Source organism: Hermetia illucens, chromosome 5 (genome assembly GCF_905115235.1).
Source record: "Hermetia illucens chromosome 5, iHerIll2.2.curated.20191125, whole genome shotgun sequence".
NCBI lineage: Eukaryota > Metazoa > Arthropoda > Insecta > Diptera > Stratiomyidae > Hermetia > Hermetia illucens.
Genome location: NC_051853.1, coordinates 60,206,214 through 60,219,984, shown reverse-complemented (window position 1 = coordinate 60,219,984; position 13,771 = coordinate 60,206,214). Strand labels below are relative to the sequence as shown.

Sequence of the window (13,771 nt, the reverse complement as noted above, 5' to 3'; positions counted from 1 at the left end):
GACACAATGTGGTCAGCAAGGAATTCACTAAATAAAAACAAAAGAAAAACACGAAAATATTCTCTGGAATAAATGAAAGAAAAAGAAACGAATTTCTCCGCTACGTACGGTCTGGTTTGTTCCACAAAGCGAATTCTTGACAATTTTTCGTCCTCTGTTTATACTCAACCACTCGGTCTGGAGGGTAACTAAACAACCCCCAACCGACATGGTACTTGTACAGAGGATCTCCTTTATCTGCTATCCTTAATTTATCTACCTCACAATCCTATCTTCTTGCTCGTTCGGTGCCCTTATTATACTTCTGCTCCCGCCGGTCCAACCCTCTTCTATTCTCTGTTTGTATTTTAGTGATCTTTATTTTCTATACCCCCACCTTCTAAAGATACTTACGACTTTTAATTTAGCTTGGATTTCCCGTAATTTTCTTCTTGCCAGTACTTGAATGTGTGAGCTGACTTGTTTCCGTGTTCTCGTTTTTCCCGTTCGAAGTTTTATGTACCGCGCTATCAGTTCATTTCGTCCTGGAAAATACACAGAAGAAAAAAATAAGAGCAAAATGAATATATAGATATAGGGAACGACAATAAAAAAGTCAATAAAGAAGATGATTAAATACAAGAAAAGAGAAAGGTACGTCACGACACTGAAGACAATTAATTCCAAATATTAAATTTGTACAGGTCGAGTGCAAGCAATAAAAGTCGACAGGGTCCGGAGCGCCGAAGAAAATGATAAAGGATGCGATAAGGAAGGAAAAGGTAGCTCATAAAATTGTCTGCCACGACCATAACCCCCCATAAATCTCGATTTGCTGCAACCCGTACGAGGCCTCTCCATTTCATGACGTTGGGACGGATTTTGATTGTAGAATATTAGATTCTTGGGAAATTTTCCCGACCCAACTCCCTGAAAGTGTGGGGCGAAAATAACATTTTAATAATCAAGAGTTTGTGGTAACAATAATAAATAAAAATAATTTCGCCACCAGTGAGAAAGGGGCTTTTAATAAATCCCTCAAATCGTAATTTAATTAGAAAAGATGCCCTTAATTTGTACGACAGTATCAAAATGAGGAGACTGACCCAGAAAAAGTTGCTAATACGCAGAATTTTCAGAGAAGCCCGATTATTTCCAACCATTTCCATGGCAATCCAATATTAGTGAATTCCAAATTTTCGCTTAAACATCAGCAAATAATATTCACAAATAAACAATTTTGCGGATACCGACTTTACGCCGTCCCAAAAACGCTCCCCGGATATCAAAATTCCATTTTTATGTTCCACACGAAATAAATTATAGAGCTTCTAATAAGTGATGACAACAAAAAAGGAACGCCGACAGCCATAAAAACAGAAAAGGGTTCGTCAAATTGAGTTAGAAGCAAGCAATTCTCCCAAAGTCAAAGGAAATGTCGTTTTTATCATCCATTCAGTCTACCTCCACCTCCAGCCTGATCCTGGCCCCTCAAGCCCCTCGACCATCCTATTGTACATTCAGCTCTCTCACATAACCCGATTCAACTCATCCCTCGCCCGACATGTCCTTTTTGCTTGAAAGGGACCATTTTCTTACCGGGCCATCACCTTCCTTTCTATTTTGAACATTTCACGAATTTCCTTACCGTTCATCCGTAAGATATTTCTTCGGAGCTTTTTTTTTCTTCGTCGATTTACGGTGAAAGTGTGCCTTTTTTCTCTAGTGAAGCGAACTTTCCTGTGAGTTAGACAGGATTCTAAAGGGCAATGAGAAGAAACGACAGGGTTGGAAGAAAGGTGACAAGGGCATTTGAAAATAATTTCCAAAGAAAAAACGGTTGAAATCTTTCGATCTTGTGATAAAGTGGAGCAGCAGAGGGTCGAATTAGGATTCGATTATTCGGAAGAAAAAAAAGGAACCAAAGGTGAAAACTGTATTTAGATGTGTTCCTTATATGAATTTATGTCAATTCAAGTTTTGTTAGATCGGTTCTATGGGAAGTGGAAGGAACTTTTTGAATTTTCTGTCAATCGATGCCGCATTTCTTGGAAATAAAGTGTCAATCCGAGTTTCAGTTCGGAGTTGACACTAGCAACAACAATGATAAGTGTACATCAATGTTCAAGGCACTTAATTATGTATTTGGGAAAGGATACTGGATGAGTACAAACGTTCTGTAGATTTCTGAGTTAAAAAAAAATCATGAAAACTTGATCAAATCATTCGATAAACTAATGAATGGGGTATTGGGGGGTGATTAGATGATCTATTATATTTCGGCTACCAAGAGGAAATTACTACAGGGTGCGGCAGCATAACTTCCTTTTTTCAAAACTCAATAAAAACTATTGTATGCATCGGAAAATATTTATTTATTTTTTATAATGTATGTACATGTCTAAAGTTTTTATTTGCATTGTTTTGAAGATCAAATCTGTTAGGTGACGTCCCCCGTTCTCCATACATTGCGTAAACCGATTTCTGGCGTTTGTCATGACTCTTGTTAGCATAGCAGGTGTTATGTTGGCAATTTCTTCTTGGATGTTGGTCTTCAAATCTTGTAGGCTTCTTGGACGGTTCACATAAACACGGGATTTCAAAAAACCCCATAGAAAAAAATCGCAAGGGGACAGATCGGGAGAGCGTGCCGGCCATTCCAAATCGCCTCTAATTGAGATAAGGCGCTCTGGAAAGTGTTCCCTCAAAACAGCCATCGATGCTCTTGAAGTGTGTGCTGTTGCACCGTCTTGTTGGAACCAAGTGTCCCCCAAATCCAAATTTTCTAGCCGTGGGAAAAAACAATTCTGTAGCATGTTTACATACCGGTCCGAATTCACTGTCACTGTAACCTCATTTTCCTCAAAAAACCAGGGACCAACAATTCCAGCTGAGGAAATTGCACACCACACTGTGACTTTGGGTGAATGCAAAGGCTTTTGATGCAATTCTCGAGGGTTGGTGTCAGCCCAGTAGCGCATGTTTTGTTTGTTAATCGACCCACACAAATGAAAATGAGCTTCATCGCAAAAAAAAAACAATAGGACCCTCAGGAACGACATCAAGAAGAAGCTCACACGCGTTCATCCGAAAATTGAAGTCACGTTCTGAAAGTTCCTGCACTATCGCCATCTTATAGGGATGAAAATGAAGATCATCACGAAGAATTCTTCTCACAGAACGATCGGATAGTCCAAGGGCAGATGCGTGTTTGCGCGCAGAACGCCGTGGCGATCGCAACATTGACGCTCTCACTGCTTCAATGTTCTCAGGTGATCTAAGGGGCCGAGGGACTCCAGTTCTTCCTTTTGTCGCACTTGCAGTTTGTCTGAATGTAGTGACCCATGTACCAATTGATTTGCGGTCTGGGACGGGAGCGAACGGGGCTAAATTAAAGCGATTCTGAAATGGACGCTGTGTTGCAATAACCGAACATCCGCTTGAAAAGTGAACCTCAACGGCAAAGGCACGCTCCTCACTATTCCAACGCATGATGGTGAATGAACCGTGTCGGGACAAAACTTTACAGTATCCCCTCTTGAACGAGACTACTAGCGCTCTGCTATGACATCAACTAACTGAGTGGCGCGCATTTTAAAAAAGGAAGTTATGCTGCCGCACCCTGTATAATATTTCACTTGCCCGTGCCCAGAACCAACTCCGTTAAATTGGCCTACTCCTACTAGACACTAATGGATAATTTCCCTATCTAGTTCGCACTTTGGTTCTTTGCGCAACATTTTACAAAATGCATGCATCTTAAGTACATTGCATTGGAGTTTATCCCGGAATGAACCCTAAAATATGACAACCTTGAATATCTAGCTAACCCAGACATACCTAGAGGAAATCCTGGCAGGTCTTTCATAAATTGAGCATCCCCAGCATCTTGGTCTGCCATGCCTTCTTTTCTTATCGAAGATATGTTCCATCAGAGATCTTTGTGAGGTAGATCATCTTCACCCATCCCGATTAGATGATGCGCCCATCACGGCCTATTGAACTGAGTTTTATCCACAACCAAGCGGTCGGGATAAAGCGCATTGCTTTTTTCATTGCGGAGGATATGGGAACGTCCATTCTCTTGTAGAGGCACAAAAATTATCAAGAAGATTCTACTTTCAATGGCGACTAATAGCTCGCAAATTTGCTTACCAAGTCTCCTAAGTTTTTGTTTTACCTGAAAGTGTTCCATAACCACTTGAACCAGAAGTACTACTAACTATTTTTCAGTCCACTTTTTTTTGTAGAAAAACAATTGCAAATGCGGTTTCTTGGAAACCATTTGAATAATTCCTCAATAACCTATAGTCTATAGCCTAGTCGATTAGTGGGGAGACCTGTCACCAAGGGAGTAGTGAAGTTATCCTACTTTACGACCCAGATATGTGCCGGACCTGTTCTAAACGATTTGACTCCGCTACAAGGCAAACATAACGACCAAATGAAAACAGAACAAGGAAGCAGAAGAACTTAAATATACTTTTTTTTCTGTCTGTTGAATATAATTTCAATTATAGAGCTCCATGCTATTCTACCGCTATTCAGACCTTTAATTTCCAGAATTGATTTAATTCTGTGCTTTCTGCGACTTTCCAGCCGCTTGGCCTAATCGCTTCTTTTTTGCTTTTCCACTGGATCTTCTTTTTCGCTATAGCTCGACGTGTAAATAAAAAAATAAAGGAGGATCTTTGCACCGTAGTCAAGCAGTACACTGTACCTGAAGAAAGGGCTGAAACCAGAGGGCTCAGGTCAGATCAAAAAGCGTCGGAGCCAAGAAAGAGGAGAGCGCCGGAGATCAGCCCATAAGAGAGACATGCTCCCAAGCAACCCAAATTCATTCATATTTCCGGAGCAAATATTCACTCATGAGGAGTAAGAAATTATTGAGGACTTCATCGTCTGGGAAATGGGCGAGGGATGAAATAAGTGGCTGGTAACTGGGGATGATATACCAAGGGCACACATGGTGACAGTCCCTAAGGAGGAGGGCAAACTTCTCACGATCGAGGTAGGATACTTCGAAAGATACACCGAGTAGAAAGCCTACCAATATTCCTGAAAGAGACTGTAGACGCTAAAAAGACAGGACTGAACAAGTGGACCTGCTGTGCATAGAAGAGGAATAAATTATACGGTACGTTCCAACAACCGCATGGACATATGCTATAATCACAACCGATGTGGTGAACCATATAGCTTTACACCTATCGTAGGGAAGTTGATAGAGAAATGGCTTCGATTAAATTAGTACATTAGTCCTGATGAGAATTGACTACCTAACATCCAAGTTGACAGAAAATGGCCCGAAGGTCGACTGAAGTGACAGTCGCTTAGCAGTCAGCTAGTGACTTAGAAAATGCTCGACTCCACTCCAATTAAGCTTATGGCCAAGAAAAGTGGTCAGACCAATTCAGACAAGCCGGTCCTTGTTGAAGTGTGTAGTTATGCAAATATGTAAATATTGACGTTCGAGCGTAGGAAATGATTTCGTTTAGGCATGTTATGTCAAATTCCAGAAGCAATTTTATGCACATAAAGAATAATTTCAGCCATACAAACGATTGTTTAAGGACAACGCGAACAACCTGAAGGTAATAATTCCGTCAAGAGAGTCAGACCCGAGAAAGGATTCAGGCTTCAGAACGTCTTATCAGAGTTATAGAAATTCTTTTCTCTTTAGCAAGCTACACACTGATGAACTACACCATGTATAAAAAAAATTTACCAATGTAGACGAAGTCGACTTAATTATAGTTACCTTGATATTAAAAGAAGTTAAGTTATCATGAATTCTTTACTATATTTCGAAAAACTGAAAACTTCTATCTACTCACTTAAAAGACGTAATATTGAATTTAGATTTTGGGACATTAGGTGAATCGCCAGACAAACTTCAGGCTGATCAGAGAAAATTATCATTGAAATTTCCCAATCTAAAACATATGCTCTCTCTAGAACTTCTCGAGATGTCTACCCCCCCCCCCCCCCCCCCCCCCCCCCCCCCCTTCGATAACAGGAAACCGCGTTCTATAATATAGTCAGCAATGGCTCGTCTTTGTTCAATATTATGTTCGCTAGAAATCCCCGATGATATCGTGCATGCAAGTGTTGACCACGGCTTGCAGCTTTCAAGTAAAAGTGCGGATTTCCATGTACCACAGCCAGAGAGCAACACAACGAAAACAGCCAAGCTGGATCTAGTGCTGTCAATGCGTAAATTGCTCGAAGCCTTTGTTATTTTATCCAGTAATGCGGATAGGAGTGTGGTTGTTGATATGATGCATATTCATTCTACCTTGTCTTGGTTCCTTCTCCAAATCCGGAGCCAGTTAGCCAAGATTGCTAAGTCGATGTTAATTACAGTCAAAATGGAGGACAAAACAGGAACGAGACCGTGGATACTCTATATTCCACAAAGGAGTAAATAGAAGATATACATGCGATCGACCAATAGTCACACTCAACGTGAGTCCCCTTCTTCGAAATTTTGACAGTCATCGCCTTCTTCCACTCCCTAAGAAAGATATCAGATTCCCAGGATTTATAGAAGAGTGGTAGTTGCAGGCCTACAGAAATTGCTGGGGCTACAAGGAACAGTTTCACGGAAAGGCTGTGCAATGTCCGGTACATCTCGGCATCTAAATCCTTTAGCTCTCCTTGGTCAGTGACGAGGGATCAGAGTTTCATTTTCTTTTATGCAGCATATTTCCATTTTGATTACCTAACTAACTGTTGTTGTTTACTTAATCCAAATCATAGTGCATATTGCGAAATGCAATTCTAATGCCTGTTTCTGTCTGTAGCGGAACGGCTGTTGAGTGAATTTCGGCTTGAGCTTGTAAAATGTAATTTTTGTAAAGGCTGTTAAAAGCTGTTCTTATTTTAACGATGGCGATAGCGGCGCAATTGTGGGAATCAATAGATTGCAAGTCATAATAATCGAAGTTTTGTACTTGGCATACGTAACCAGAATGCCTTGGATCGTGCCAAGAAGCTTATGATTAAGAATTAAAATTGTTCAGATAAATTTATTAATAAAGAACTGGAGGAGTTATGCGCGTGGTTTTCGGCTTCACCGGTCGATTGAAGGAGGATATCCGGCGTGTGTACGTTTTGCGGATTGTTTTGTATGAGTGCGCGCCGTTTTTTTGTCTTGCAATTTCATCCGACGACGAATCTTTTGGTTTCCAAGGATTTACAGCGTCCCGCAAATGGAAATTTCGAGCCAAAGGCAGGTCAAGCGTGAAAAGGGATTCGTGCGGGGCGCTGCACCCCATCACCTTCATCCTTACGAACGACCTGTTTTCAAGAGCCCAAAAAATGGCTAGGATTGTTTGGGGTTCATCGAAGACAGTAATTGAAGTGATTTTCGCCTGACGATTTTCCTGAATTTAATGATGCAATTTGGAATTTCGACTCGGTGTATTAGCTTACTGCGTGTTTCGAACTCGTTATCTTGTAAAATTTAAACACACGCAATGAAAGGAAATATCGTCCTCTCATGATAATCGCACTCGCGGGATTGAGCCGTTATTTTTTGTTTTTAATTTCCCTCAGCAAACCCCATTATGTCATTAAAACTGTCAACCCCCGGCTCTCCACCAATGCCAGTAGATCAGAATACTGAATCTATTGCTGATCGCAACGAGGTTGATATTAGTAGTTGCCTTGTTGGTAAGTTGAAATTTAACTTTATGGCAGGTTCTCGGCTCCAACCATAAGTCATAGAAACCCACAAATTTCGATCGCAATGTCATTTTTGGGAAGCTTTTCTTCGGTTGCATTGCCCCATGGAAGGCCTTTTTTTCCTTTGTATCGAAAGTCTCCGTTGGTGCGGAACACTGTAATTTTGGGGTATTCCTCATTTTGTACCAGAACGTCGCGTGAGCACGCTCAGCGGATGCGGTAAGCATTAATCCGATATTGAATTCACGCTTACTTTTAACAGGCGTTCCAGGGAGGTAGTTATTCGCCAGACTCCTACTAGCTTATCTCGTTTAATGCCCAAATTGTGCTGTAATTCCCGTTGAAGTTGGAGCAAGTGAGTGGTCCGGAGAGGCCTCGGTCCCATCGTTGATAGGTATCCGCTCAGTCGAGCCGTTTCCGAAACATAAGAAAATTCCAGAAGCTCACAAATCTCTCTCTCTCTCTTTTAATCACCTGTTACGACAAGCACGAAATAATTCAGAGTGAATTCTCAATCTCCAACTCACAGGGAATCACAAACTCAGCGAAAAGTGAACGTCCCAGCTTAAGTGTAAAAATGTAACCCGGGGAGTACTTTAGTGACTCTTCCCTTCTCCTGTGGAACAGTGAGAACTGTGACAAATTTTTGGATAGGAGACTGTTTTCCATCAATTCAGGGCAGTTTTCAGTCTAACACACATCCCGGCTTGATGAAATTACTTGATTAGTATCAGCATCTTAGAAGGGGAATAAATTGTCCTGATCTGAATATAGCATAACAAGACAAAAATGATATTAATTTAGCAAGCATCTGCTAATTAATGTGTCTTCATATTGGTAATTATCTTTTTAACAGAATTTCATATTAAGGGTAATGTATGAAAAGCATAATAAGGTGTTTGCCACAAAGATTTTCCTGAATATCCTTGCTTATATTTATAGAGCCCTAATTAGTCTTTTTTTATATGAATACTTTCTCATTCGCCATTATCCGTAAGGAATTACAGATATTTATACACAAAAATTTAGCCATATATGCATAAATATAGAAGAGATTCAGATAAATATTGGTCCCCTTTTCGATGGGACTTCACACAGTCAATATTCATCACTAGTTTTCCAACAACCCTTTCGAATTGACAAAGCGAATGATAATATGCGTATAATATCAGATGGTATAAATTAATATTTTAAACAATTCAATTAGGACTGAAAAAGGGAAAGAGCCAGAGAGAGCAACCCTTACAGCAATTTATCATAAAACGCTCTAAACCACTATGCTCATATCCAGGAAATGAACACCCTCACCCAAGGATGACTATCACAGCCGAACTGAATAAAGTAAAACCATTTCGCCATTCCCTCAGTCGGAGGACACCAATTTCCCATTCTCTTAGAGGATATCTTTTTTCATCCCTGCAAAGATGAAATGTCGTCTAATTAATTTTCTTTGGAAAAGATCAAGTTGTTTGACCGTCCTTCCGTGGATACACATAAATTTATTACATGAATTCATAAGTGACAGGAGCAGGACAGGATAGGGCACCGCCGTTGTAATCATTCACTTTCTGGATTCTCATCCCAAATGTTGTTGGTAAAAATATCTACCTCTTGATACTTCTGTCATTGCCGTGACCACCTTCCGGATATACGCGGTCATGTTGGTATGGCTACACAGTGCAGGATATGAGTCGTCCTCGCCACTGATTACATTGATATTTGAGTCCCAGAAAGTGATATATTATTGCGGCTACGGAATATACTTTTTTCGGTTTGGCCTTTGAGACTGATTTTTTGTGAAGTTCCAGAAAATTCGTGGGTATGACCTATGTGTTAATTTACTTTGAAGGAGATGGAAAGGACAGTGTGATAAGGAGTGAGTTTTGATTAATGAGGGACAAAAAAACTTGTGTTTGGGTGGTTTTTTTAAGGCGTTATGTTTAACTTGGAGAAGTTGCCCCGAAGTTTGAAGATGATACAGTAAATTTCATCGTTTTATTTTTATTACCAATTGTTTTAATAGTATGCCGAAATGGATAACATGGATTATGAGCCTGCAAAGTGCAATCGAAAGAAAGCGATTTTGAGATTACTTGCTTTCCCTAAACAGGAGAAAGAATGATATCTAGAGACTGTCCTCGTCTTCGCATTACTTCTATATACAGGAATGTTCGAAATAGAAATAGGATTTTTGAGCACGGATCCCGTGCTTAGGGCAAAATACAATATTTGAGTACGGTATGGTCCAAGGCAGCATCAAATCATCAGACACTTCTGACTTTTGCGTCGGCCGAGCGAAGCAGCGCCTGACAAGTAATCTCTGCTTTGGCAGAAACCATAATTCTTCTTTTTAAGGTATCGGAATTTTGTACCCAACTCAATGGGAATGAGTTATTAATGATTGGTTCGCGCATGAAGACAATACTGAAGTTTCCAATTAGTCCGTAACGGGCGTATCACGATGCGCTTACCACCGATCCAAGAACTTTCTCCTGGAATCATTCAAAAGCGAATGGCCAGGGTTGTTTGTGGCATTGATATTGGAGAAACACTTCAAGATTTTTGTTAGTTTAATTTGGTTAGAAGAAGTCTTACATGTCACATTCTGTAAAATGCCTGTCAGAAAGCCCTTGCTGAACCGAAATGTGGACTTACTCAATCATGGTTTATTTTAGATGGAAATCAGAAATGGAGGCTCGGAATGAGAATAATATCGATATGGGCTTTTTCGCCAGCAACTTCTTAAATATTTTTGACAGCGCTTAAAGTTCATAGGCTTGTATTATACCACTTCAAGAAGATTTTTTCCAAATTTTTGGATGGATATGATCTGTGCCTTGTGTGTAGTATTATATTTGAATATTTCGTCAGTTATACCTTTGAGAAATTGTCTTCCCAATTGCAGCGGTAAGTTCAGAGATAAGTTTTACTCGACCAGTTTTCTTCGGTTGCTCGAACACTTTCAACCTCTCCCATCCCAATTTAATGACAGATCAAATCACAGAAATATGGTTCATTTTTCAGTTAACAATCAGTTAACCATTATGTTGGTTAGGCATCAGTTAACTATTACCTACTAAGAGGGAAAACTGTCAACATGTCGAATTTCTGAGGGTCTAAGTACTCCAACTACATGTCGACATATCATTGTTTGTTTCTTTGTTCACCAGTTGGAGAAGGAGGGTCGGTTGCTTTGGTACTTGGTTCCTCAGACATCATTGCCAAAAACATGTCTCAAATGAAGCGCATCTAAACTTGCACTGGGATAGATTTACATACAGAATAAATCCGAAACAGATAATAAATGTTTAACTTGTTTTTACACGTGGAGACGAATTTCTCGCTATCCGTAGCTGAAAGAACTAAAATCCGATAATAATCAGTAATTGAGGTACTATTCGTGGGACCCCATGCCACTCTTGATATCATATAGTCTATTTAAAATAGGATGCCTCCTTGTACTTTTTCTCTTTTTCTGGCTAAAAATCACTACTGACGAGGGATAACCGCGGCATTGTCATACCCCAACTAACCAAAAGAAACGCGGTCATTAGCAATGAATATCTTTTTAAAAATATTGGAAGAAAACAGTTAAAATTGGAGCCTATCTTTCTAGGATACTAACAAACGTAATTAAATGCACGCGCGGCTTGTAGGAAAGACACAAGGGAGTCTTTCCTGAAGCTGGTGGCCAACCGTCCGTCAATCTTTATTTCGAGCAATTGCAGCCACTATTTGACAAATGACTCTATCTCACATGGACTTTGTAGAGCCAGCTTTGTTAAAATTAAAATCCCATAAAGCTCCCGGAATTGATAGCATCCCAGCCGAGTTCTTAAAAGAAGGGAGAACGGGGTTCACCAGTCAAATCTACAAACTACAAACAAGAATCTGGATAAATCGGTATTTACCTAACGATTGGAGGAAAGGTTTAAATTCTCCAGTGTACAAAAAGGGGGATCATCTGACTTGCGAAAACTACAGGAAAATCTCGTTACTGTTCATGTGCTACAACGTTCTGACGAATATAATCAAACGACGGCTGAGGGAGTGTGCAGACAACATCATCGGGGAATACCAAAGTGGTTTTAGATCCGGACGTTCGACAGCGGACCAGGTATTCCCAGTTAAGCAGGTGCTTGAAAAGTGCTGGGAATATGACATTGGTGGGTATCAACTGTTCGTTGACTTCTGAAGGCTTACAATAGTGTAAGTTGTCATGTTCTGTACAGAATAATGATCGAGCTAAAAAATGCCACCGAACCTAGTCCGGCTAGTGAAAGCCACAATGATTAACGAGGGCCAAGTAAAAATGCAAAATGAACTGACACAAAGCTTTCCTATTGTGTCAGGAAGCAAAAGGAAGGAACTTTGTGCCCTAATACGTCGTCAGGAAGGTGGGCTCAGTTGATATCGGAGGTACGTGACTGCGCGTAATCGACGTGGATATTCTTGCCCGATCGATACTTCGTACGAAGGAAGTGTTCAAGCAGTTCGAGTCAGCAGTGAGTGAAGTGGGACTCGGGGCAATGAATCCAAAGCGAAATACGTAACCCAAACTTGATTTAAGTCAACCCAACTACTGGCCTATGCTGACGATATCGACATCATGGGAAGAACCACCCGAGACGTACAAACTGCCTTCATTCAGATCGAGCAGGCGGCAATTGGCGCGAGACCTTGGGCTGCACATCAATGAAGGCAAGGCAAAATATATGGTGCAACGTCAGCACCGAAAACCAACCAAACAACAACGTCAAATCGCGCTGGTCAAACGGGAAGAATAAAGATAGGAGATACAACTTTAAGACCGTTGATAATCCGCGCACGGTTGCTGTCAGCCAACAGAGCCTATTTCAGCTTATAAAAACTGTTCCGCTCGAAACGACGAACCATAGGGTCAAAGCTCTTACTGTCCAAGACTATGATCTTGCCAGTCCTCATGTATTCGTCGGAGGCTTGGGTTCTTAGCAAGAAAAATTGGGAACTCTTGGCTTCGTTCGAGAGAAGAATCCTGCGAAGAATTTTTAGTCCCCTACATGAGGATGGACGATTCTGTAGCCTACATAACCACGAAATCTATGAGCGATAACATGGCCGTCCAGTTGTGGATAAAATCCGCCTCAATAGGTTACGGTGGACGGGTTACTTAATTCGTACGGATGAGGATGATCCACCTCGGATAGTCTATAAGGGCAAATGTATACTAGAAAAAAAAAGACGATGGAGCGATGGCGTAGGTCAGGACGCCAGACAGCTTCTAGGGATATCGAATTGGTGGACCGTATCGCAAAACCGGAACGTCGTTTCTTATTAAGGCTCTTATTAGAACCGATACCGGTGAGGATGATCCAGACCGGAAAGTCTATAAGGGCAATATCTATGGTAGGAAGAGAAGACGAGGCAGATCCTGCCTAAGATGGAGCGATGGCGTAGGTCAGGACGCCAGACAGCTTTTAGGAATATCGAATTGGTGGACCTCGGCGCAAAACCGGGATGTCTGGAGTTCGTTATTAAGGCAGGCCTAGACCGGATACCGGTTATTGCGCCGTTGATGATGATGATGAATGTTTTGAAGCAAAAGTTTTTGACACACTTCTGTTACTATATTTCTACATCGAGACCAAACTATAGACCCCACAAATATCGAAGACAAAATCACCCTTACTAGAGCCCAGTGTCCTCCTGTTTAAGCGCCACAGAAGGGTGCGCGATTTTGAAAGTATACTGTTACTCTTTGTTCTATTCTGTCAAATTGCAAGATACATGCACACATTCCACGAAACCCAAACTGAACTCATTTCGAAACTGTTCAGGTGATTCACATAGTTTATCCTTCAGCCCTTCGTCTCCTTCCATAATCAAAGAGCTAATGGCTAACCAATGCACGTAATAATAAATTAAATTCCACAATAAATTATCTCGTGCTTCTTTCATTCATTGACCAGCCAACGAATAATAATTAATTTCACTTTTAACGTGTAGTTCCATTCAAGATATTAACCCTAGGCAATACGTAGCACAACATAACGAATTGCTCATCTACCTATAGCACAACAATAGTAGTGATAAAAGACAATAAAAATCTAATGAAAATATTTGT

General features: G+C 40.7%; 1 protein-coding gene across 6 annotated transcripts in view; it reads right to left on the bottom strand.

The window, feature by feature from the left end:
- Positions 1–13,771, bottom strand: part of LOC119657760 (protein scalloped) — a 323,480-nt gene that overhangs the window by 25,919 nt on the left and 283,790 nt on the right. For all 6 annotated transcript variants that reach the window (XR_005250166.1, XM_038064824.1, XM_038064821.1 and 3 more), the window contains exon 4: positions 394–524. Coding sequence is in view for 5 of the 6 variants with exons in the window: in XM_038064824.1 (XP_037920752.1) it covers positions 394–524 (131 nt within the window). In the remaining variant the exon portion in view is untranslated. The remainder of the gene's footprint in view (positions 1–393; positions 525–13,771) is intronic.